Here is a 27,808-nt window from a genome sequence, read left to right as displayed (position 1 = left end):
GTCCTTGACATGAAAAAGGTATTTTAGATACATAAAAGCACAGTATCTGTGCATCAAATAGTAGTACTATGCAATGTCATGGCCATGACAGCAGTCCACCAACAGGTGGCTCCACTAACCAACTCTTTGGAGAAGTAGAATCAGTCAGTGTTGTTTTTGACAGGAACTGTTGATTTTAGTTTTAGTCATAGTCTCTTGAATAGTTTTCATTTAGTTTTAGTCACATTTTAGTCATCTGGAATGTTTTAGTGTTAGTCTAGCTAGTTTTAGTCGACTAAATATAGTTGACTAAAATGTATTTTGGCCAGCTTTGATGCCTGATTTTACACTTTTGTAACTTGTAAGTACACTTACTTACTTACAAAATAGATCTGCTATTTTCAGCATGCAACCAAGTGTAAAATGACTTATACTGGATCTCTTGTCCACTAGTCCCTTTCTAACATTTTAGTCTAGTTAATTTGTTGATGAAATTGTCAATATATTTAGTCATAATAGCTTAGTTTTCATTTAATTTCCATTTAGTTTCCGTCAGTGAAGAACGGTAGTCGACGATCATTTTTCGTCATAGTTTTAGTCGACAAAATCAACACTGGAATCAGTAGCCTCCTGTCATTAGCTGTTTTCACCATCTCCAGTGACAGGAGGTGGGTGTCAAGTCCTCATGTCATACTGTAGCTTTAGCACTAACAGTCTAACAGTGACTGCTTGCACCGTCATCTAAAAATGCTAATCCAGCAACAACATTGGTGTTGAAGGATGGGAATATGTAGGTTCTGGTGTTAGTGCAGGAACAAATCCTCAAAAAGAGCCTAAAGTACACGACAATCTGTGCAAGTATGATGTAAAAAATTGTAGAAAATAACTGAGATTCTTTTGGAACTCGGGACAATCCATTTCATGAAGGGGACACACTAAAAACTATGTCCCGTTTTGTACTTCCGGTAGGTGTATAGTCAACTTTGGGGGTTTTGGTTCCTGCACGGTGTAAATAACCCATGTGAACACAACAAGTAGGTCATTGTATTGTTTTTTAAGTGGTGCAACCACTTCTACATCCAGCATGCAATGTCCGTGTACCTGTGTACCTGTTTGTGATGTGTGTACCTGTGTGAGCACGAGTGGTGTGCGCATGCGTGAAATTGGAACGAGAGAAGGATGTGACATGGCTGCCACCTGCTAGACGCAAACGATACAGAGAAGAAATTGGAACGATACAGAGAAGAAATTGGAATGATACAAATTGGAACGATACAGAGAACCAATAGACGGGAGTTGCACCACTTGGTTCACACTGGTGTGATTTTTGTCTACACCAGGCCGAAGGCCTGTTTTGCACTCCGTCCGTGTGTGTGCGTGTGTCCGTCCGTCAGTTACCAGCTTAATCTCGGGCACTGTTAACGGACCAGTAGTTTATTTTTACATATAGTCTATATTGGAATATAATAATGTGTGGTTGTCAAAATCCCAAGGCACAGCTGGACTTGTCTCATCACGGCACACAATGTGCCATTGTGCCTCAGAATACCATTTGGGAACCAATGCTCTAGCCATCAATTTCATAAAGAATTATAGACAGCTGAAAGGATGACACAAGTAAACTAGAAAAAGTGCCCCTTGGGGCACAGGGCTCCATCAGGTCCGGTTGTGGCCTCCTGGTGGTGCTATAATAGGTCAATGTGAAAAGGGTGGGATATATTCCTCCGCCTAGTAGGAAAGTCCGTGAAAGATTTCACGTAAATTGCACGCTGCGTTCATGATTTGAGACTTTTTGTTCAAAACGGGCCAATCCTGCAAACTTTGAAAGCCAATGTTAGTCAAGATGTGAGTTAAGATGAAATATCGGACAGATCTGTCTTGAGCACATGACTATAGAGATACTGTGTAACAATTTGTGGGATTTTTGGACAAAATCTGGAGAAGTAATATATATTTTTTTACAAAAGTCGGCCTCCTGGTGGCTCTATAACAGGCCGTTCTGGAAAATTTGGGGCAGAGGTTCATCGATGCCATCTAGGGAGTGTGTGTGCAAAGTTTGGCATTGACCAGGTTAACGGTGCCGGAGATTAAGCTGGTAACTGACAGACGGACGGGCACAGACACGGAGGTCCCATTAGCCTAGCTACGTTTATAAGCGTAGATGGCAATAAAATAATTAAAAGTTTGCTCTACAAACCCCATCCATCCATCTTCAACCGCTTATCCGTAGTCGGGTTGCGGGGGCAACAGCTCCACCAGAGAGCTCCAGAGTTCCCTCTCCAGGGCAACATTAGTAACTTCCTCCTGGGGGATCCCGAGACATTCCAAGGCCAGTGAATCGATGTGATCGCTCCACCTGCGCCCCACCTGCCCCGGGGTCTCCTCCCAGTGGGACGTGCCTCGAGGACCTCCCTAGGGAGACGCCCGAGAGGCATCCTAACCAGATGCCCGAACCACCTAAGCTGGCTCCTTTCCAGCAGCGACTCTACTAAAGGGAGATACCAGCCACCACTGGTCGTTCTACAAACCCATTTGTACTAGTAATTCTGTTGGTCAACCAAAAGGTTATACTAATGGTCTCTCTTACCCCCGGCGTCAACCAGCCACCTCTTTCTGTTCCCTTGGCTGTCAGCCTCGCTGACGATGGCCACCAGTTCGCCGCGGGCCAGGCTGAGGTCCAGGTCGCGGCTGCCCACCACGGCACTGATCACCTGGAAGATCTTTCCGGAGCCGTGCTTCTGGGTCAGCTGCTTCAGTCGTCGCTGGGACGACGGGCTCAGGGGCTGTAGGAAGCAGAGAAATTAACCCATTAAGGACTGGAACGCATCGGTGTCACCTTATAGCTTTTAACCACTTTAAACCATTATTTATACATCTGTGTCACCTTTGAGCTTTTAACCACTTTAAACCATTATAGTAAACTCTAGCTGTTGAACTAGTAACAAATCCACAAGCTCGTAGTGTGGCACTCATTTTTGAAAAGTCGTGATAATGTGTGCAATTCCTTGAATATATATTCTTTCACAGCAAACGTTTTGAACCGATATAAAAACCTAGGAACAGGTTTCTCAGAAAACTGTCAGGATTTAGAAGACATTTTGTAGAATCTGGCCTCAGTCCTAAATGGGTTAATGAAGTCAGAAGGCTTTTGGCAGAGGTGGGAGGAAGTCCCTATGTTGCAAGTCCAAGTCGAGTCTCAAGTCTTTGCTCTCAAGTCAAGTCAAGTCTCAAGTCTTTGGCATTCAAGTCCCAAGCAAGTCCAAGTCCTGAACTTTTAGTTTCGAGTCCCAACCAAGTCCTAAGCATTTTGTTTCAAGTCCCAACCAAGTCCTTACCTTTTGTTTCGAGTCCCAAACAAGTCCTAAGCATTTTGTTTCAAGTCCCAACCAAGTCCTTACCTTTTGTTTTGAGTCCCAAACAAGTCCCACCAAGACATAATACTAATTAATGGTATGTAAAGATTTACATAAATCATGAGCATCTATTGAGCCATTTAGATCAAGTCAAAGGTCATGTCTCACCGAGACACAGGATCTGACACAAATTAAATGTTTCCCCTGAGCAAGCAGGCTATTATTATTACAATGGTAAAATGTCATTACTTGCACTGAAAAGGTGTTCAAATCCAGGGTAGAAGAGGAATGTTACATAATGCCTCAATCCACTTTTTCCACTCCCGATCCGATACCGATCTAAAATCATCAAAACCGATCCGATAACTGATACCGATCCGATATCGATCCAATCCGATCCAGCACATATTTAAGTCGCTCTATGCTTTCCCAAATCTGTCAGACTTTTTTTTATCTTTACCTTTTATTACAGATTTTATAGTCTGGAATGTTGAATCAGGATTGATCAAGTGATAATATTATTACTCAAAACAGAGAACAACACCTCCCCAGAATAATAGTCAACAAACAAGTTCCACATGAGTAGGTTGAGAATAACTGACCCATTTATTTTTAACAACTTGAGCCTATACTTCAAATGTGGAAGTGTTCTAGTGACAAATTTATTTTATTGTATTCTATGCCTTTTTTTATCCATACTATTTATTATTATGCACATTATGCACAAAATTTTAAGGACCCAGCAATTTGTATCTCTGTGACCCCAAATTATTATTTTGTATTTGTTTATATTGTAAAATCAATGTCAATTTAGAGTGTACAAATGGAACCTATCATTTGGCTGGGAGTGGGGACCCCTGATCCCCAAACCGTGCATACTGTCCTACAGCTACACAGCACACTGTCTGTCCGTGACAATGGAAATAGTGACTGTTTATTTAAGCATTGGTTAGCACTTAAGCAGTTATTAGCATCATAGCATGGTCTGTCACATAAGTATTGACAAACAGCGGTCATATTTGTCAACCAACTGTTGGGGACTGTGGGGATATATCATTTTAAGAACATGAGCATGTCGTCATGCTCAGCTGTCAGCTTGTTGCGCTGTTCCGTCTCTCGTCTAAGATGTTGACGCTAATCAATGCTAAAGATTAGCTTGCATGGAGCTAAGGCTGAAACTTTGCTGCTGTTGTTGCCACGGTGGCGAATCCATTTTTGCACTCGGCTGTTGGGTCTTTTTTGTTTTATAATATATAATACTCCCATGCGGGAGCGGCTGTCAATGCGGCTTTCTCCACACTGAGTAGCAGCGCGCAGTAATGGCTAGTGGCTAGCCTAGCAGCCTGCACTGTGCAAGACTGCCACTGTGAAGTGTGACTGGGGCTGCCAATGCCTCTGTAGCGCACACTGCTGGAGGAATAAAGTCCTGGAGTGGAGTACTAGAATGGACTGGAGTGGGAGTGCTTGCAGTGCTTGGAATGGATCGGTCATTTTCGCTGTAGTCCGATCCGATCCCGATCACGTTTTTTGGCTGATATCGACCCGATATCCGATCCGCGGCATCCCTTTATATACAAATACCAAACTATTTTACATGTCATGAAAAAGATAATCAGATGCTGTAAGGTATTAAGTGACTTGAAAATGTTCAAGTCAAGAGGGCTCAAGTCAAGTCAAGTCTCAAGTCCTTGGCGTTCAAGTCAAGTCAAGTCTCAAGTCTTTGGCATTCAAGTCCCAAGCAAGTCCAAGTCTATTTTTGATTTGATCAAGCAAGTCTAAAGTCATCAAAATCGGGACTCGAGTCCAAGTCGAGTCTCGAGTCTCGAGTCCAAGTCCCCACCTCTGGCTTTTGGACACCGTCTCATTTGTGGGTCACGGACACATTGTTATTGGTCCCCTAACTCCCCTTAGTTTTTTTGTTTCGTAGATTTGGTTTTTAATATTATTATTTCAAAACATTAGAAAAAACATTCCCCCAAAAAGCTAATCTTTCCATTCCATACCATTTTAACAAATATTTAATAAGTAAATTCGGGTCGAATATCTAATTTCCGTTTTGGGTCACGGGCACGGCCCTCACGGGCTAAAATATTTGGGAACCACTGGGCTAGGAGTCAAGGACTAATTTTGACCAAGTGGAAAACACCCACTTCTCCCGCTCTCACACTCTCACTCACTGGATGAGAGGCATCGCGTATCGTTTGAAATGAGGAATGATTAGATTTCTCAATTAAATTGGCTCCTCCCATAAGTTTGGGATGATATGGGGTCAATTCTTTCAATTTGTCCCGGAAATTGAATCCATCTCTGATTGAGGATACACTGGTGGTCTGATTTGATGTTGATGGGTTTGCTGTGGCGGATTATGTCCTGCCTTAGCTTAATAACACTTTATTATCCAGCTACATACTATAGAAACGGGATTCTTTCACGTTTATGACAACTATCCAGCCATATCTCAAACCTTCCTGCAGTTACTGTAACAACAGAACCACAATCCTCTCACGCCTCAATTTACACACGCTTGTCACTGGATGGAAAGATGTGGCTAATGAGTCATGCTCATGGTGACTTGACACATTATTCAGCCTGTGAAATCAGCTGACGGCGGTTGTTATGACTCGGCTAAACACAAGCAATCACACAGTAAGCGAGCTGAAGGAGTGTGGCCCACTTGAGACGAACGACATGCAGCTAAGCAAGAAATACAAGCTACGTCGTGACGTGTTCTTGCTTTAAATAAATAACTTGCACATTACCTGAAGGCCATCACCTTAAAGGCTAGGTACTAGAAGCAGGTTAAATACACTGCCGAAATTTCACTCAGAGATTGCAAAAGGTGGACCGTCAACTATTATGTTATTATGAAATATAATATTTTGATGCTTATTTTAGTTTAGCGTCATCCTCTAAATATACAGAAACTTATTACAATATCAAAGTCTGAGTTTGTGGCGGCAGGATCGGATGAAAAATGGTCAATGACCCAAGAGCCCTGCTGGTTATCTCTGTTTAATCATCGACCTACAGTAACCCGTCATATGAGCGTCACTGAACACACAACACAAGCGGCTATACACGTCAAATGTGGTGAAAAATGAAATGCAAATAACTCTCTGTGTTTGTTTTTGATCTACTTGCAGAACCAGACAGGTGGAGTTCGGGACCACATAACACAATTCAGGCTTTTGTACGCTACAGTATATATATATACACTATTTTGACTTAATTTGGGGTTCTTTACTCCCAGTTTTATGCGGCATGTCCTGACCTGGTGTACTGTAAGTAGGTACTGGTGGAAATGAGCTCAGGGACTCAATGACAAGCACCAAGGTAAAGAATGCAATGCCTCGACTAGAACACGATGCCTAGACCACGGGTGGGCAACTTTGACCATGGACAGGTCACTGCTGGCCTGCTCGCTTTGCCTAAAAAAATGGCAACAAAAAAATACGGGGAAGCAGCTTTTTGCTTCTACGGGCCGTCGGCATGGAACAAGCTCCCACTGTACCTTCGTCAGGCAGCCTCTGTAGACATTTTTAAAGCTCAGCTCAAGACCCACTTCTACAACATTGCTTTTAATTGATCTTTTATTTATATTTTTTATTTTTTGTTATTCATGTCCTCACTGTATTGCATTACTGCTTGTTTTTTTTAATGTCGTTGCCTTGCTTTTCTTTTATTCTCTATTGTTCTGTAAAGCACTATTATTATTACTAGTTCCACACTCACTCCAGAGGGCCACTATCAAAGTTCCCTCTAATTTTTTCCCGGTCTGAGCAAACACTCAAACCTCCTGAGCAGACATCAGCAACTACTGAGCAAACATTCTTTCCAAATGGATTTTGGTATACGAGTGAGTCAATGAATAGTTACATAAGGTTACGCAAGTTACAACATTTTTATTTTATATCAAGGTGGTATAGGCTAGCAATTTTAGGAATATTCAGTTAGTCTACAGTGGTTCTCAACCTTTTCAGGCTGTGACCCCAAAGTAATCGTATTTGAACTGGGGACCCCCCCCACCCAGACAAGCAACAGAATGGTTCCAAACATCCACAGATAAATTGGTTGATTTCCACTCTGGAAGGTGGTTTCACTTTGTTGCGTTTTCAGCTCCTGAGAACACCGTTCTCGTCTAAATGACAGCAGCAAACGATACTTTATTTTGCCGTTTTCTATGAACACCATCCTCGTGTAAATAGCACCTAAGTTGTGTGTGTGTGTGTGTGTACGTGTGTGTGTGTGTGTGTGTGCATGCGTGGGTGCACCAACCTGCACAATGGGGCCATTGAGTGTTTCCTGGACAGTCCGGCACACTGTATCCAGCCGCCTCGCTCCCTCCAGCACCGTCTCCTCCGCCCACTCCCAGAATGCACCACTTTCCAGAGAGCTGTGTGGCAGCTGCATGGAGAGAGAGAGAGAGAGAGAGAGAGAGAGAGAGAGAGAGAGACAGAGACATAGAGACAGAGAGACAGAGAGAGAGAGAGACAGAGAGAGAGACAGAGAGAGAGAGAGAGAGAGAGAGACACATCAGGGTTGAGAGATAATGAGGGAGGGGTAGGAGAGATCCAAAGACGGAGGGGAAGTACAGATTGATTGAAAAAAGTATAAAAACATGCATCACACACTTCATTTTCAGCGCATTGTTTAACCCAGTAGTTCCCAAACCTTTCCGTGTCAAGGACCCCCAGTTTGACATGCATTATATTAGTCTACAGACCCCCATGTAATGGCATTTCTCTGGGGCCCAAATTTATATTGCAAAATCAATGTTAATTTAACTCTGTGGGCTGTATTTTGCGTGTCTTAAGTACCAGGTCTTATTCCCTAACTTGAGTAAACTAAAGACCTGGAGGCGTGATCAATGCCATTTGGCTATTCTGAGTGGCCAAAGAGCATTGACCACGCCTCCAGGTCTTTAGTTTACTCAAGTTAGGGAATAAGACCTGGTACTTAAGACACGCAAAATACAGCCCTGAGAGTGTACAAATCCATTTGTACATGATTTTGCAACCCATTTTTTCACCCGGTGTCAATTTTCTAATGTAATCCTGGGCGCTACACTTCCTCTGCCAACCTGGGGAGGAGCTGCTTCTTTTCACCTGACAGGGGAGAGTTTCCCCGGCCGGTTGTAGCACGTGGACGGAATACGTTATTCCGACCAGTTCCTTTCCCCTCCATCAGGCGCCCTGGCTGGCCAGGGGGAGGTAGTTTAGAGACCAATATAATACTGCATGTTTGTTGTGACACGGGGGGGGGACATGCAAACACAGAAAGGCCCTTTTGCCAAACCCGCCTCGGATATGGGCACTGATGACGCGGAGGAGAGAACACACCACCAGCGGGAATGGAACCCAGGACCTTCTAGCTGTGACTGTGCCACCATGCCCCCTACTGTAATACCATTTCACACTACAGACTGTGCCACTGTGCCCCCGACTGTACTACAGACTGTGCCACCGTGGCCCCTACTGTAACACCATTCCACATGTGTTTGTACCTGCTGTGCAAAGCTCTGAAACAGTGCCTCCATGTCTGTGGCCAGGTCTCTGTGCAGGCAGCTGAACGTACCCAGCGTGCTCCACATCATCTGGAGGGCCAGGCCGTTGAACTGAGGCAGCTCGTTGAGAAGCAACGTGTTGATCGTCCTGTGTAGAGCAAGGAGAGGAGAGGAAAACCAGAACTTTCACATCTCATCCGCAAAAAACAAACGACCTACAGCAACATAGGGGTTTCAGAAAACGTGGGATTTAGAAGGGACACTTCACCCTTTTAGCAAAAAAAATATGTTAATGACATTTAGAATATTTAGAACACTTTCATAGGGGTCTTTATGTGTGGTTTTAGATATTTTAGCAGTGAGCCCAGTGTCTCTGATGTCATACACTGGGCTCACTCACTTCCTGGACTACAATTCCCATAATGCTTTGGTGCACTGCTCCTCCTTGTGGATAGGGGGAGGACTGTCTTACTGAGACAACATGTAGTCCAGGAAGTGACTGAGCCCAGTGTCCATGACGTCAGAGACACTGGGCACACTGCTCAAATCTAAAATATCTAAAACCATATATTACACACAAAGACCCCCAGGAAAGTGTTCTGAATGTTCTAAACGTCATTAACATATTTTTCCCTTTAATGGATTCATTCACCATTGGAAAGGCTATGTTTGTGAGTGATGACATGATATCGTTTGTATTTGTAGTGTAGTGTCCACCTGTCAGTCAGTATTACCTGTATGTGTTGGCCACAGCCTGCTCCTCATAGGTCAGAGAAGATCTGGCCTCCAACAGCTCATAGTCCAATACCTTGTCCAGCCTTTTCCTGATCAGGTTTCTAGGGCCCGCCAGGAGGAGGAGGAGTGCACACAGTGGCTTATGAATCAGTGTTCGCATCCTCTTCTCCTGCATGGACAGAACGAGCAGTAGATCAGTGCTTCTGGTTCCATAAACTCTTTCATGTCAAGGACCCCCAAATTGACACCAATTAGCCCGCGGACGCACACTTGAAAAGATATTCCAGGGACCCCCCCCCCCCCCATAAGAGAAGGTTTTTACAGCTCTAGCAGTGATTCTCAACCCGTTTAATTTCAAGGACCCCCTAGTCTGATATGTATCAGTCTACGGACCCCCATTTAATGGCATTTCTATCTCCGAGACCCCAATTTATATTGAGAATGTACCTCTGAGAGTACACTCTCAGAGGTACAGACCCATAGAGACATTATTGATCAAGAACAAAGGGAGATGGGGAGGAGTGGAAAGAGAGAATCAATGATCAATAAAAGACTTGAACTTGACTTTGCCAATGAATTGGCCTTCTTTGGCCATTTGACAATGATTCTTCTCATAGATTCTTTGAGATTATTCCGATCATTATGTCTAGCAATATGGTGACTGAATAAGCAGAACATACATACAGTTTGAAAATGAAAACTAATATTTAGACATTTAGACGAAAAAATAAAAGCATAATTAGAAAACAAGACCTATGGTGTGCAGTAAATGTGATATGGAACTTGCACACGTGCAAACGGGCTCATCACATTCTAGCACAGTGAAATTCCTACACAAGCATTCAATTCCTACATCCTTTCATGGCTCATCCTCTGTGGTCTATTAGAACAGTATGCAGATACTGTACACATACTGTACGTACTGCGGTAGCTGCAGGAGGATACAGCTAATGTGTTAACGGCTCCAACAGCCTATAATTGAGTCCTAATTAACGGTCTATTGACACCAGCAACAGGCAGATTATGTGAAACTACACGTGGATAAAAAGTAGACACAGTAACGGAAATACAATCCTGTTCACACCAACTCCAGAAATGCGGAGACAGATTAGAGACAGTCATGTCATGTTATTCTGCTAGCATGTTAATTCCTGTAGCACGGTTTGATCCTCTTAGAAGAAGTCGGCTTCACTCACAAATGTAGGAAGAATCCATTGTCTCAAGGCAGTAGTAATCTCCTTATAACAGATTGCTGGCTTCTCTCCATCCATGTCCAAATCAAAGTCCTCTGGTTTGCATGCTAGAAACCTCTGGAAACAAAATTAAAATTAAAGTTGTATTGTAGTGTCACCAATAATTGCTTACAATGAGGTCACGGTTAATTAAAGAAACATGTGGGGCTTTTGGAGTTGACTAAACATGACTTATTGCATGCTTAATATTTAAACGTAATTGTTATATCCTCAGGGACAATTCTTGGTACTTTACTACTCACTAAGGTTATCATACAAGAGTTAACAAAACGGTAAGAAATAAAAGAAAATCTAAAAAGATTTCCCTCAAATTGCACTCTGCGTTCATGATTTGAGGCATTGTGTTCATAATGGACAAATCTTGCAAACTTTGGAAGGCAATCTTATCCAATGGGGATGGAATATGGGGAAGTGGACAGGTCTGTGTTGATCACAGGACTATAGAGATGGTGTATATCGATTTGCGTGACGCATGGATCAAATGTGTACACGTAATATAAAGAAATGTGTTTTGCAAAAATCTGTCATGTTGGCACTATAATAGGCTGTGGTGGAAAAATTGGGGCAGAGGTTCGTCGTTCATGGCATCCAGGGAGTGTGTGCACAGTTTGGCATTGACTGGCTTTGGCTGGTGGAGACAAAAATAGGAAAATGTGGAGAAAATGTGGAGAAAGAGGGGGAAATAATGCTAACCTAACTAAGCTTGTTGAGAGCAGGCGCCTCTGGTTAGGAAAACAGGAAGAACTGAGAAACTCTTTCCACATGGGGCTAATTTTAGAGTGGAAAGGTACAGTACAGTGGTTTGAGCTTACCCCAAGTGACTCATGGACATACAGCAACCCGTGGCTCATGAGGAGCACATGGAATATTGCAACTAATGTTTAACTGTCTAGAACTAACAGAGCTGAAGAGTATGGGTTGTTAGTTGACACTGACAGCCAGAGTAAAGTAAGCTATTATATGGTAAATGGTGCATTTATATAAATGGTAAATTGTGCATTTATATAGCACATTTATCCAAAGCGCTTTACGCAGATTGCACATTACATTCATTCACACACACACACATTCATACACAGATTGCGGAGGAAACCAAGGCACCAACCTGCTCATCTGGGGCACCCCGGGATTGCACTGGGAACCTCGTGGTTCACATCCGACCACTCTACCGGCCACTCTACCCCTGAGCCACTGCCGCCCCAGGCCCCCACAATGTACTTTATCTCTGTTTAAAAGAAGCTTAGATGTTAAACTTGGCCCCGACACTCCTGTCAAAATGACATACTGTACATGTAGGTTCCAGAAGTGTACCAGAAGTGAATGTTATACACAGTATATATATGTTATACACTAGATCGGCTATCTTCGGATACTGGTGTACAGAGATTAAAATAGGCTGAATTTTGCATCCCAAAACGCAGTTTATAGTTAAGGGACTAAACAACGGGAATAAAACAACGACCTCTGTACTACTACTGTACTGTTTTTTATTCTAGTTTATTTTGCTAGCTTTAGTTATAATAATCAGTTTTTCTTCTGTTTTCTACATGGATATAACCACATTATAACCAAAATGAAATGGGAGTTAAATGCTGCCATTTGTAAAAATGGCAAAATATGACTCCTAACGTCGTTGAAGTGGGACTGCCTGGGACTCATCTAAAATACCATCCCTGCATCCCGGGACTCATTACATTGAAAACCTATTTACATCACTGGGTGTGCCTGAAGAATTTTTCCCATTGGTGTGCCATCTTTTATTGATTTTGAGCGAGTGATTCATGCTTTTATTTCCACACGTTTGGACTACTGTAATGCACTTCATGCTGGCTTAAAGGAGTAGTGAAATGAAAAATACGTTTTTTACACTTTTAGACCATATCCGTGGTCATCATATGGGCATACCTAACAATGGATGCCAAAAGAATGGGCAAATTCTCATTTCTGTGTGTTTTTATAACCAAAGTCCATACAGATATTTTTTTAATTACTTCCTGAAAACAAAAACGTGCTTGACGTGTAGATACACATCGATAAAAGCCAATAGAAATGAAGCTCACCAGTTTTATTCCCATGCTTCCTGATTCCTGCTCCACAGCTGGTTTTGATTAAATAACTACTCAGTTTTTAATCCAATTCAAGATGACATCCAGACAGTTTATTACTTGTTTTAAACTTAATCATCACGCTAAAATATGTATATACGTTGTGTATAGGTTAGAAATAATCTGCTGGCTTTTCCCCTATGTCTCCCTCTCCCTTACAAACGAAAATCGCCTGGGGGGATGCAACGCTCCGACTGGTTCAGAAACTTCAGAACCAGCGTTTCAGGCTGAAACTTCTAAATAAAATGTTCACCATTTCAGTTTCCTCCTCCATTGCATGTTTACGGTTAGTCCAAAAAATGCTGCCGCACGTCTCTTAACTGGAACGCGCACGCATGACCATGTTACAGCTATTCTGGCTACTCTTCACTGGCTCAGAAGTTATTTTAAGATTGTATGTTTGTTTTTCAACAACTGAATGGTTTGGCGCCTCAGTATCTCGCTGAATGTCTACATGTCTAGTACTACATACTATTCTCCTTCAAGGTCATTGCAGTCTGCCGACCAGTTGAAACGTATTGGCCCAAAGACACGCTTAAAGACCAGAGGTGACCGAGCCATTTCAGTAGTAGCCCCCACACTATGGAGTGAGCTTCTCTCTCATATCAAACCTGTTCTGTGGCTTTGACTCATCGTCTGCCGACAGTGCTGCGTCTTCTATTCTATAGACGTTTCTCTTTTTCGTTGTTTATAGTTTCTTATCTTACTGTGTATTTTGGTTGTTGTTTTATGTGTTTTAGCTGTAGTGTGTATTTCCTGTGCAGCACTTTGGTAACCTTGCGTTGTACAATGTGCTATATAAATTAAGTAAGGAATGAGCGCATCTGTTTGACTGGAGTAAAGATCCACACCTGGGCGACAGAATCGATGCAAAAAAGGGGGTACAGGCTTTAGTTTAGACATACTATTGGTCCGACTGTCCTAAACCCCAACCCTAACCGCAAGCACGAGCAGCGCATGTTCGACCACATGTCCGACCGTTGTTTCCGCACGTCGGTCCGTTGGTGTGTCTAATCTGCGTGTGCATCCCAAAAGAGGATGAGACCAAGGGACTCTTGTGGAAAGTAAAAAAGGCTTTAATAAAGTGGATTGGATGAAGTGTTTGGCCAGCTCACCTGTAGGTGTTCCAGATATGTCTCCACGTTCTCGTGCAGCTGTAGGATCCCACTCTCCAACACATAGAAGAACCCTTCCAACGCATCGAACTCCTCGTCCACCAGCTGAAGAACACATCACGCTTTTCATGAGTAACATGATGAGGGTAAAGGATCTGACCAGGTCTGTCACAATTAGCTGAGATAATAATAGCTATTATTTTTTGCATAACCAATTCAATTCAATTCAAAGGGCTTTATTGGCATGAGAAAACATACGTTTACATTGCCAAAGCAGAAAGAACAGTACAACAATACAGCAATACAATCAAAACAAAAACAAAAATGATGTACTTTGTCAGATTCTTCAATAGATCAACTTCTATGTTCAAGATCACTCGATGCAGGTATAGTGCAGGCATATACACAATGATTAGTCTTTACGGTGGTTGTGTTCCATTTGATATCCTTCTCCTATCACAGCAACTCACAAATCTTGCTGCTGTGTTTGCACATTAACATAACCATCAGAATGCTTTCCGTTCGTCATTTTTCCATCTGTTGAAAAATTTATATATTTTCAAATATTTTTAAAATCGTGACACGTTGTGAGCTTGTAGATAGCCATTTCCACTATTGAATTTATTTTTATAAGTAGAGTAGAAAAATCTCTAAATCTGGCTTATTTTGACCAATGTGCACATATATTTATTTTGATTATTGGTACCAGTCATTTCTTTGTTGAACTTATTCATCATATCTGCCGTGTGTAGATTTTGTTTACCAAAGTAAATGGCAAATGTAATTTGGCAAATGTAATCGGACCCAACATTATGCTAATTAGTCATGCCGGGGACCGGCCCAGTTAGGGCTTAATTTTCAGGCCTGTTATGAACTCTAATTTAAATGTCATGATTGTGGCATCTCTAGATGTGGTCAGGCGGCCAGCTGTCTGATTACAAATGTGCAGTATGTAATTTGGACTCATCCTAATCACCTAATAAAGTGGAAATGACCAACAACGGCAGAATGGGGGAAAAGTAATGTGGTGGACATTTATAACGACGAAGCTAGTGTGGACACAGAGACCAGATCAGTGACCTTGTGGTTAGAGTGTCCACCCTGGGACTGGGAGGTCGGGGTTCGATCCCATACTAAAGACTGTATGTCTCCCTGCTTGACACTCAGCATCGAGGGGTGGATTGGGGGTAAGTCCCTGTGACATACTAGCGTCATGTCCAGGGGGTGTACTTGTACATCAAGCTGCCTCACGCTACAGAAACAGGAGATAGGCCCCATGGGCCTCATGGCTCGGCAATGCTTACTTATTGGACACAGTATCGTCATTCTTCATAATATTTGTAGATTGGCTATTTGCACGACACTGTCAAACGAAGTATTCTGAAAATAAATCACACTTGTGTGAAGTGTGGGGCACCTGGTAATGTTGAAATGAAGCTACATTTTTTCTTTTAGAAACCTGCAGTGCACATACTGTATACATGTGTGTAGTCACTTTCATTCATTGCAGATTCACTGCCACCATATACGTTACGACTACAAGACATGAATGCAGTGTTATTTTATAAAACACTATATACGTTACGAGTAGGGTTGTCCTGGTCCGATCACATGATCGGAAATCGGGGCCGATCGCGTCATTTTCAAATGATAGGAATCGAATCGGTGGAAAGAAACGTGATCGGGACATCCCTAGTATCAATATTACATCAATAACATGATATTAGACTGGATATTGCCTGTGATTTTGGATATTGTACGTGTATGTGATAAGTGTTCTATAAAAGTGTTCTATAAAAATATAAATATCGGATCGGGAAAAATCGGTATCTGCAGATACTCAAAATCTAATGATCGGAATCAGGTCGGGAGCAAAAAAACGTGATGAATGCAGGGTTGTTGTATAAGACACGTTTTACGTTAGAAGACATGAATGAAGTGCTATTGAATAAAACAAAATCAGTCACAAGATGTATTTATATAGGTCACATGACGTCTCACGTCATCATGCCAGTGCTCTAAACAAACATGAAAAGTCCATAGACCCGGCTGCCATATGACGTCATTTCATAAGCCAGGCATTGGAAGGGCTAGCAGAAACATACGATATACTGTATAGGGAGATTTTCAATGCATTTATACATTATCAATTTTTTTGTCGACTCAAAGTTGCACAAGGAAACAGGAGGACGGCCTGATAGCAGTGAAAAGTGTATAATGCTATTGGCTATTCTGAGTGGCCAAAGAGCATTGACCACGCCTCCAGGTCTTAACCCATTCTGACCTGAGATCAGATTCTAAAAATGTCTATTACATCCTGACAGTTTCATTATTAACCCATTCTGACCTGAGATCAGATTCTAAAAGTGTCTTCGATTTTTCAAAAATAGCAGACCTACAAGCTCGTATCGCGCCACTTGGTGGCGCGATATGAGCTTGTAGATCTGCTATTTTTCAATAGCTAAAGCATAACATGATGCCAACACCAAAATGGGTGCCCGGTCAGAATGGGTTAAGTTAAGTAATAAGACCTGGTACCTAAGACACGCAAAATACAGCCCAGTGTCATTTGACAGGACTATGACGGGTCCATTTGTACACTCAGGGTTACAAGGGTGGGGTGCATTTGGTTCCTAGCTGGGGACCTCCTGGAATCCCCTCCAGGACTCCTGGGAGTCCCTGGACCTCACGTTGGGAAACTAGTCACCAGAGTCTTCCACACAATGGGCCTCATTCAGGAAGGATGAACGATTTTCTCTTTCAGCTAAGTTTTCTCATTTTTGCCTTTCTCTTATGTAAGAACGCATTTTAAGAGTGTTCGAGAGAAAACACATTCCAGAAATGTTTGTCCATTGCTAGAAAACAGTTTGTTTTAACTTGGACAGATAAGGAAAATGTGTGAATATATTATGAGTATATAATAATTTGATTCGATGGGGATTGTGACATTAAAAAAAAGGTTTTGTAATTGTTCTTATTTTTTTTAGGTTTTCTAATCTCAATTGCACCCAAAAAACATGAACTTTTAACATTCAGTAGATTTTCTGTGATCTGGGGTTTTCTGGCTCAAACAGGTGCTCTGATTTGCTGGCAGTAAGTGACCCTGCAAATCCCATATATGTCAATGGGATTTGCCAGCAGATGTCACTGTTTTCACTGTGTTGCCTGTTTTCATTGTAGCTCAAAAGGCTTCCAAACCCCAAAGAAAACTTCAGACCACAGAAAATCCACTGAATGTTCAAAGTTCAGGTTTTTTGGGTGTAATTGATGTCATAAAACCTAAAAGAAAAATAAATGAAAATGAATGTCATAAAACCTTTAAATTCATGGGCTATAAAAATATTATTGGTCCATTTTATTACCATAAAACCATGGAGGATATTGCATGAGTTCAGCAAATAAAATGCAGGTACGTCACGTGTCTGATTTATGTTTTGGCACACAACGGTGTTGAGTAGTGAAAACTGACAATCCACAAGTCCAGTTGCAGCAGCAGAAGTGACGCGTTGGGAGCTTGTAGATTGAACATTTTCTCCACCACCCACTATTTCGACAGAACACATTTATGGAGATGCTGCAGCTTTTGGTTCTTCACTCCTTATGCTTTATGCATGATGTTTTCCTTCTGCTTTATGCATGCGTTTTGTAGTGAGTCATTGTAGGCAAAAATGACAATAAAAGAGAGAGCTGAGCCTCGTGTTGACTTCATTATAAGATTAAATATTTCAAGAAAAGAAGAACACATCCGACACTGATCAGTGAGGGGGGCGCTCTTATCATCATACATCACATTCCGTGCTCAGCCAATCAAATCATCAGTATGTGGTAGCCACATTCAGCGCGCTGCCGTTCACTTCCCTGTTTACCGCTCAGAAAGAAAGGCTCGTATCTCCTAATCTAGGGAGCTCTCCATGGTTTTGACCAGATGGATTATTGAGCGACTTTATCGCAATCATAGCGAGGTAAGCAAGCAACATTATTTCTCCCGTTTTTTGTACGGAACGGAAGGGGGGGGGGGGGGGCTTTCAGAGTAAAAGCTGACATACCGGTATCTGCGCGGCACCCCGAGCTGCTATTTTGAAAGAAATCCCGGCGCCGATTGTGTTAAAATGATGCAAAATAAATAAATAAATCAGGGTCATCAAATGACAACGAGTTACTTTTCTGACCTTAGGTGCTATTCCAGTCTCGTGTTTGATATATTGGCTGAGCCTCGCCGTCTTCTTGGCAATGCTGTGGCTGTTGATGCGGTTGATTTTATCTTTGATGGTCAGAGTCTCTGTCTTCTTGTATTTGTCAGCTGGAATCAAAAGACTTGGGTCAGTTCATCTGAAGGTAAAAGTGCACTTCACCAACATTTGACTTCAAGTGGTAAATCAGAGGGTCCTACTAGCGGGAAAGAAGCGTACATTTTTCAATGTGGTGTGTTTATGATTAATTTTGCTACTATAAAATGCCATCATCACTGTGCATTTTAGCTTGTTAACCTGTAAAATATAAAATATTCCCAACTGATATTATTCACTATATGCACATTCTGCATGAAAAGGAAGGTGTTACGGCCCTATATGTGTCCATGGACAGCAGGCCATATATCATTAAATAAATGTCTTCCTCAGTCCTCACCGACTTCTCGGAAGCGTTTGTACTCGTTGATTCGACAGTTGAGGGCTACGGAGGTGTGAGCGGTCTGCTCCAGCAGCGAGTAGGCAGGGTGAGCGGGGTCCGTGTGCTTCTTGATGGTCTGGAGGAGGAGCGGGTAGCGGGCGATACGCTGCACCGGCATCACCAGGAAGAAGCTCAGAGACGTAGCGTTGACCTCAGGCCTGCACGGCACACAGACCACAACAGGGGGAGAGGTCTTTATTTACAGCTTTAGGCAGTTAGCAGACGCTCCTCCTAACCTAAGCCATTAACACCGTGGATCAGGGGTCAGCGCCATGTTGGCTTGTGGTGGACATTTTTGTCAACATAATGTTTTTGCCAGAGACATACAAAATGAGTGGACAATAATATCACAAGAAACACATGAATAGATATCCCTGAATAACAGGTCTGTAACTCAAGAGTGTTCAAGTGGAAATGGATTACAGGCGTCTTCGCAAATAAACCTTTTGAGAACCAGTAGTACTAGTGGACTGCTATTAAATGTGCCATAATGTCATAATGGATGCTGTGGAAGCATCCGTGTCCTTTTAGATGTTTGAGTTGGCTATTCAAACATAGCAGGTATAAGAGCTCACATTGCGTCAGTTGCGTGCCATGGTGCCATTTCTTTAAATCTATCCAAGTGTGAGAACTAGAATACATTACAGAGCGACTTACAGCAAGCAAGGTAAACACAAGGTAATAGGGATGGGACTTATCCATTAATTCATGAATTGATAATTGATAAGTTTTGATAACCTTATCGATCGATTAACCAGTTACTTGATAAGTGGCGTTTTCGTAAAAACTCTGATAATCCTAATTTCCCTCAAAGTCTAACATAAGAATCTACATTTTGCTAATATACAGAAATAATGCAAAAGGCATATTATATTCCATAATCAAATACGATACAGGGCCAGGCAATGGCATCTTTGGATGAGGAATAAAATGAAATGTGCACTGTCATCACATGCAAAAGCAGTTTCTGTGGCTAACCGAGGTGGTGTGGGGACATTCTTTTAACCGGCCCACGTGTGCGTTCCTCGGCCGCGCTCGACGCAGACAGCATTACATTCACAGGAAACCACCCAATGATAGAACTGCAGAGTTTTCCATTCATTATTAACTGTCAAGTTAATTGATTGATTTCTTAACGCAGATTAACGATTAACAATTAACATCCCTACAAAGTAATACATCAAATGCAGAGAGATATAGCAATCTAGAATCCACAACCCTATAATCAATCCAACTATAATAATCTAGACCTTATTTGGAACTATACAAACTATAGGATGCCAGATCAGTCTATTTCTCCATAGCTAAAGTATAACATAATGCTTAAAACAGCCTGAATGGGTTAAGTGGTTGTGGTACATAACACGATTATGATCTCCAGGCAAATAATTGTTATATGAGAGAGGAGGAGAACATCTAAATATTGGTGATTTATGTCAGAATAGGCCAGGCCTTTTAGAACCACTATGAACCACAGCGTCACTACCGGTAGTTTGGACATGTCATCATAACAGGTGAACATTCGGATTGAGAGCGTGAGGGGGAGATGGACCTACGCCGAGTTCTTGATGACTTTGACGATCTCGGACCACTGAGCGTCCTTCTGCTTGTAGACGTTCTCCAGGGCCGTGACGTTGTTGTAGTTGGAGAGGTACTCCCTGTAGGCCGATTCAATGTCCGAGGACAGGCTGAGGAAGGAGTCGCCTGCAGGGATAGGAGAATACATGTACTTGACCCTGCCTCTGGGATAACTCATTCTCAACCCATTTAGACCTGACTGAGGCCGCTTCTAACAGTTTTCTGAAAACCCTCTGTTTCCATGTCAGATTATGACATTATGAAATAATTGCGATTATAGTCTAATAACTATAAATGCACCAAGTCTCTGTGTGTATGGAATTCGGCACACATGTTCCACACCGCCACAGGGAGTGCTAGTGCCCGGTGTCGAGTCAGTCGGACCCATGGTTCTCCAGAACCGCCCCAAAAAGGCCTCTGCCCGGGCTCTGCACCGGGGCCCCTGCCCTCGATATATGGAGCTGGCCTGTTCTGACCTCACAACACTCCATATTTGGGCATTCCTGACTCAGAACTCCATAAGCTGGCCTGTTCCGACATCCCAACGCTCCATATTTGGGCAGAACTCCATATATAGGAATAAAGGGACACAGAGAGACACATACAGAAATCCGACATCATTCCAAGTAGGCCAGTTCCCAACGGGCACCGCCGTAGAGGCCTAATTGCAATTAGACTAGATTAGGTATTAATTGTGACAACCCTAGACACCAACATAACAGGGTTCTCGACTGTGGTTGAAGTCCAAGACGTTAACCCATTGGGATTTCCTGCTCAGTGTTTTCCACTTCACACAGTTGGTGTGAATGGGTCTATCCCAGGAGTTCTATGCCAAGAGGGAAAGAGCAGTGGCCAGACAATATTCCTTTAAGGAGGGGGGATGCCAGACACTACCAGACTGGTGCAGAGCGGAGCAAACACACTGCTGCTGCTTCCTCTGTATCATCAGCGCTATCACCATAGCAACAGTTGATAGGGATGAATACAAGCTAAGCTGCTAGGTAGGGCAGTAGGACTCGTGAGATATTGCAAAACCAGTGCCTGCATGTGACGTGCAAGGGTTGTTTTTTGTCATTTTAGAATATTTTTTTTGCGTTGGCTATTAAAAAATAGCATATATACAATTCGTACCCACGCTGAGAGCTTGTACATCTGCTATTGTTGAAATGATTTGAAAGTGTTTGTAGAATCGGCCTCAGGTCTGACTGGGTTGAGAAGAAATGGAAAACAGACCAATATAACCTATATAGTGAACTATTACACGTATTTTAGAGCAGGTAGGGGAGGATGTATAAGAGAGAAGAAATTAAGAATAAGAACCATATTTACATATGTACACTACAGACAGATTTTCAAGTTATGAAAGAACTAGAAATACTGGTTGCGCTGTTTAATGGTTTCTTAAATTGGCACACACTGTATTCACATTACAAAGACGTGATTCCCTTTGTGATGACCATAGGAATGTCTTCCATTCGTGTTTGATATCATTTCTGATAAGACTAGTTCAAAAGGTTGCCTGTATATGGTGAGTGTCTATGTGCACTAATTATTAACAAATACATGGATGCATATTGATAGCTGTGAAAGAATTAACTAAATAAAATGATGTAATGAACAATTGATTGCAGCTCTAAGGATACCAATAGTAGACATTAATTTTCCCCTGGAATAACCAACTTGGCAACTTCCTCAGTTTGTTTCTTGGAATGTTCAGGAAGCTTGTGTTGCCGGGCAACAATCAGAAATCATGTGGGACTCACCCTCACACCCCCCCCCCCCCCTTTCTGGCTAATGAAATTCAGTACCGACAGCTGGTAAAAATAGATTGTCCGCCAGCTTCCAATGATTATACTAAGATGACATTTATGAATAATAACACATGTGGTGATTAGAAGCGTGAGGCGTTGAACTGTGTCGAGTTTGTTGCGTTTTGTACATTGCGTTGAGTATACACTGGCTTAAAGCTAGGATAGTAACCGTTTAAGTACCCAACCCATCTCCTGAGGCACCAAAACTAGGTTGTTCTTTAGAAATATTATATTATATATAATTATATATATTATTTAACCCATTCTGAACGGGAACCCATTTTGGTGTTAGCATCATGTCATGCTTTAGCTATTGAAAAATAGCAGAACATTTTTAGAATCTGATCTCAGGTCAGAATGGGTTAATCAGACCAGTGTGTGTCCAGTGGAAACCTCGTATGAATCTGATCTCAGGTCAGAATGGGATAATTATATATATATATATATTATATGACTTCTGGTTGCATGGGTAAAACGTTTGATCGTGGTTATAGTGAGTGAGTAGGACGTATTGTACAATATAATGTGAATATAACAGGAGGGTGTTACGGAGAAGTTTGTGTCCCTTACAAAGCGTCTCCAAGAAGAGAGGGTCCCCGGGCTGGACATGTTTCTGGTCCAACAGGCTGAGGAGACGACCCGATACATCAATCACCTCTTCTATGTAGAGAAACATGCTGCTGAGATTGGGCAGGGGAGGCTAGAGGACGGACGGACACACACACACACACACACACACACACACACACAGTTAATAATTTTCACAATGTACATGGTAAACTGCTGCGCCCTTCTTTGTCCTTTGTACAGGGTTGGCTGCACCTGGTGGACTCAAAAACAAAGGAAAACTGGCAGAAAAGGAGTTGCTCGATGCAGAAAGACTTCTTCCCGAGACTAAGAAAATAGTATTTCTTTTATTTTGCCATTGCTCATAACGTGCTCAAAGTGAGGTGTGCAAAAATAGTAATAATAAATAAACGTTTCAGTTCTGGCATCTTCAAACTTTTGCTCTTCCTCACTTTTGAGCACAGAGAACGTTATGAGCAATATAAAAATACAAATTTCTGTCTAAGACATCTTCCTTAATAGATTATACAGCGAGCAAGTCTATTTGGCAGTTTTTTATAGTGTGTGACTGTATGTGCCATAGTGTACAGTTAAGGACTGCGTGTATGCAGGTTTTAACTCCAACCAAATAAGAATCTACACATTTAAGCAGAGGATCTCTCCTGGAAGCTACTGGTTGAGATGCTCTTTAGCACCCAATGAATCGACCAAACAATCAGGTGGACTAGGCGTTTATACTGTTAAAGTTTAAATTAATTACGCTCAGTCCTCCAAGCTACACTGATATCGTTTAGGGAGGCCCTTGTTGAATGGGTTAGAAAGGCCGCCTGGGAAACGGAAGGTCCCAGGTTCGATTAAGTCTGACCACTTGGGCAGCAATCACCAAACAAGTCCAAATGAATTCATTACAATTATGGGAACAGCACGGCACACTTGCATCTTAAAGTCTCACGTTCTCAAATCTCTGAGATTCTTCTGCTAAAATGTGTAGCTTCTTAATCTTACCGTGAATGTTTTTGTGTTGCTGCAACCATAATATACGACAGAGGTTCCCAACCACTCTTACGCGGACCAGTGCCGGACCACGTGCGGCCAGGACATGTCCCGCAGGCATGCAAGAAAGGAATCCCAAGTTTTCCCGACTGACTTGGTCGAATGAAGATACCAAGGATTCATTAGCGGCGCGTCACTGACCGTGGTTCATGAACACCGTCGAGTCTGTGTTACTTTCGTGTTGCGTAGCATAACAGTGACATCACTGTCGAACCCTTGGCATCTTTACTGTTCACGTGTGTTCAGCGAACAACCGTTTCTGTGTTTTGGTACAATGATGCGTGATTTTCTTCTAATTATTTGTTCGGCCCAAAACATTGTGTTTGTGGTCATGATTTGTCACAACTCGAGTTGGCTTTGTACGAGGCTTAAAAGGTCTTTAAATAAATACTTTTTGAAAAGCCTATGGGGAAAATGAATGGGAAATTATTTTCTGGGCCACTCGTTGTTCTAAAAGGGGGCGGGACTGCGATGCTCTATTGACAGGTTGGGAACCCCTGATATACGATATATAGTGGTAATCTCAACCAGTGGTCCGGGGACCACCAGTGGTCCTTGAGGGGGTTCTAGGTGGTCCTCAGCTATATGATGGAGTTGCAGTTAACCCTTATTGTCTCCAGCAGGCCGAAGGCATGGGGCGAGAGTATGTTTTGCACTCCGTCCGTCCGTGTGTCCGTCCGTCCGTCCGTCCGTCCGTCCGTCCGTGTGTGTGTGTGTTTGTGTGTGTGTGTGTGTCCGTGAGCAGCTAATCTCGGCCACCGTTAACCCGGTCGATGCCAAATTTTGCACACACACTCCCTGGATGCCAACGATGAACCCCAAACTTTCCAGAACGGCCTGTTATAGCGCCACCAGGAGGGAAGTTTTTGCACAGTACACCTACAGATTTTGTCCAAACATCACGCAAATTGGCACACAGTCTCTCTAGAGCCATTCAACGAAACCGGTCTTTCTGATTTCTCAGACTCCATCCTGATTTACTTTTGTTGCCCTTTTATCCAACCACCAGATGAAGGCAAGCTGCAATGTCCTACATTCCTATCCTGGTGGAGACCTGTGCCCAGAAGGGCACTTTTTCTAGTTAGATCTTTAACTCTTGAGAGTGTACAATTAAACCAAATGGACCTGCATGGGTCCATTTGGTTTCATTTTACACTCTCAAGTTACATTTTGTTAAAACATCTGCATTACTTAAGTTAATTTACAAGAAGTCTACACAATTAGAGAATGTAGAAGAAGAATTGTTAGTTTGCCTGTTAACTCTCCTAATAGCACCAACTTCAATACAGCATGGACAATTGGAAATGTGGACATATTCTTTAGTTTTGGGTCTGAGAGCCTACACCTCATCAAATGGTGGTTCCGTGGCTCAAATCCCAAATAAATAACGGGCCTTGACATGAAAAAGGTTGAAAACCACTGCGATATACCACAGTCATTGTAGGCATTCCTCTATCCCGAGTGAATTACAAATGCGGAGCAGCAGGTACCATACGGGTTCAATTGTCTTGTTCAAGGACACTTTGATATAGGACAAATGGCTGCAGCTGTTGCATTATGGTGCCTGTCACTCTTACCACTGTTCACCGGGAGCAGACAGACACGTTCCTTATCACACAATCATCTGTTCTACACACATTTCAGCACCCACCACCACTGGTCAAGTGTAAAACTGGTTAATGCAATTTAAGGACATTATTCTCAGAATTATTTTTTAGTGGAATGGTGTAGAATCTGCACTCAACACACAACATAAGGAGAACAGTGAGTTTTGCTGCCTGACAATAGCTCCATTCAGTGAGTCACATCTATTCCATCTCTCTGTCTGTGCCCTGTCCCCAGCACTGGCACCCAGCCCTATTTTACTCACTTCTTTATCCAACACAGTTTTGTCTACATCCAAAAACATTTACCAGCAACAAACAATAGTGTGCCATTACTGGACTGTTTAGGTTCCATAAGGCAGTGGTTCCCAAACTTTTTCATGTCAAGGACCCCCAAATTGACACTCATTAGCCCGCGGACCCCATTTGAAAAGATATGCCAGGGACCTCCCATAAGAGAAGATTTTTACGGCTTTAGCAGTGATTCTCAAACTCGTTTAATTTCAAGTTTGACATGCATTAGTCTACGGACCCCCCATTTAATGGCATTTCTATCTCTGGGACCCCCAATTTATATTGTAAAATCGAGGTTAATGTAACTCTGAGAGTGTACAAATGGAACCAAATGGACCCATAAGGATAAGGGTCCATTTGGTTCCAAACTATCATTTATCTGGAGACCCCTGGGGGTCCCTGACTCCATGGACCCCACTTTGGGAACCACTGCTATAAGGAACAGGGCAATTTATGTGTATCTAAAATCTTTCCATCTCTTCCTCACGTGGGGGTTGATAATGGTGGTCCGTATGCAGTATATTATTATATATTAGCAGTATATTGATATTGTGATGTGAGATTAGAGGGGATTTTGCAATGATATTGATATTGTGATGTGATATGACATATATTCATTATTACAGTAAATTGATGTAATTTTCGGAACATAATACTTCACTGTCACTCTTGTTTGCCATTACTACCAATATTATATAGGTATTAAAAATATCATGGTGTACATTTTTATGAAAGCAACAATAGCCATCTCCACAATATGAATACCGATTTATATCTGTATATCTGCCCATGGGAGGCAGTGGGTCAGGGGTAGAGTGACCGGATGGGAACCGCAAGGTTCCCAGTTTGAACCCTGTGGGCTCCCCCAGAGTTAGTGTGGAAGTGTCCTTGAGCAAGACTCAGAGAACCCCTACTTGCTCCTGATGTACAGGTTTTGTGACTTGCATGGTTTCCTCCGGCATCGGCATGTGAACGTGTGTGTGTGTGTGTGTGTGTGTGTGTGTGTGGATACCAACGCAACTGGTTTTGGTGTAAACTCTGACTGGCCTGATCTGAACGATCTGTGTTAACTGGACTGGTGTCTCTTTGGAGTGGAAAGGAGCGGACAACGAGACGGTGCACGTCTCTGAATCTGTGATCACTGACCTGTCAATCAACGCTCGCGCAACAGTAAGCCGCGACGACAGAACAACAAGCGCGCTCCCTGACAATTGCGCGCGTGCGCATCTTCTAGCGCTCAGAGAGCAGCATAGAAAACGGCGCTGGTCAGGACTACGGCTGCAAGGGAAGCTTGCGCGCCTCCAGTCAGCTGATTGACTCCGTGTCCCACTCAATTCTAAAAAACGCAGCGATTGATGAGGACATTCTCATTTTCACAGTAAAGGCACGCCTCCAAGTGATGCCAACCAAACTGAATCTATCAATCTGGTATCCCAATAATCATGACCCTCACTGTCTACACCATGGACAGCATCAGACCATAGAGTCTATGTCTCATATATTAAACGGCTGTAATATTTACAAAGGAATGGTGAACATTATTGCCAAAGATGTGTCACCTATGTTTCATTCCTCCGTTGTGTTTCACAAACATTCCTGTGTGAAACCAGAAATGTTTCAATGCAATGGCCCAACCGTGTTTGCAAATATAACTGCAAATACACCAGATGTCATTATAATTGACGAGAACAGCAGAGAGGTTTTTCTATTGGAAGTTGGCTGTGCTTTTGATTCAAGTTTAGAGGAAGCTCATTGTTTTTATATTTGGCAGCCTGGGCCATGTCCACAGGCTAGTGGTCAGAGGCTTGAGGATTATAGGGTTGTCCAAGTGTAAGGCAAAGCAGCTTGCAACATACTGTTCAATCTCCTCCATTATGCGCATTTGTGCGCATTCATTTATCGACCCCCTAAATACAACAAGGATTTTGTGACTGATTTCTCCAATTTCCTGGCTGGAATATTGCCCAACTATGATCGAGTGTTGATTCTCGGAGATCTGAATATACACGTATGTTGCCCTGATAAACCGATGGTGAAGGACTTCCTAAACCTTATTGAATCGTTTAACATGGTGCAGAATGTGTCGGGTCCTACTCATGATCGTGGGCATACGTTAGATCTCGTTATCTCATATGGGCTGCCTATTCTTAACCTAGAGATCTGTGATAGTACGTTCTCTGATCATTGCCC

At 42.6% G+C, this 27,808-nt stretch overlaps 1 protein-coding gene across 2 annotated transcripts in view; it reads right to left on the bottom strand.

Annotated features, from left to right (window-relative positions):
* arhgef37 (Rho guanine nucleotide exchange factor (GEF) 37) overlaps positions 1-27,808 on the bottom strand; it is a 46,909-nt gene that overhangs the window by 7,188 nt on the left and 11,913 nt on the right. For both annotated transcript variants that reach the window (XM_083786054.1, XM_083786055.1), the window contains 10 exons: positions 22,671-22,800; positions 20,268-20,415; positions 18,670-18,869; positions 18,213-18,343; positions 14,044-14,148; positions 10,767-10,880; positions 9,570-9,739; positions 8,836-8,983; positions 7,608-7,736; positions 2,567-2,762 (listed from right to left, as the gene is read on the bottom strand). In XM_083786054.1, coding sequence (XP_083642180.1) covers positions 2,567-2,762; positions 7,608-7,736; positions 8,836-8,983; positions 9,570-9,739; positions 10,767-10,880; positions 14,044-14,148; positions 18,213-18,343; positions 18,670-18,869; positions 20,268-20,415; positions 22,671-22,800 — 1,471 coding nt within the window. The remainder of the gene's footprint in view (positions 1-2,566; positions 2,763-7,607; positions 7,737-8,835; positions 8,984-9,569; positions 9,740-10,766; positions 10,881-14,043; positions 14,149-18,212; positions 18,344-18,669; positions 18,870-20,267; positions 20,416-22,670; positions 22,801-27,808) is intronic.

Source organism: Protomyctophum parallelum (assembly GCF_964188405.1).
Source record: "Protomyctophum parallelum genome assembly, chromosome: 16".
Classification (NCBI taxonomy): Eukaryota; Metazoa; Chordata; class Actinopteri; order Myctophiformes; family Myctophidae; genus Protomyctophum; species Protomyctophum parallelum.
Note: the sequence above shows the minus strand (reverse complement) of the source record. Positions and strands in the feature narration are given on the sequence as shown.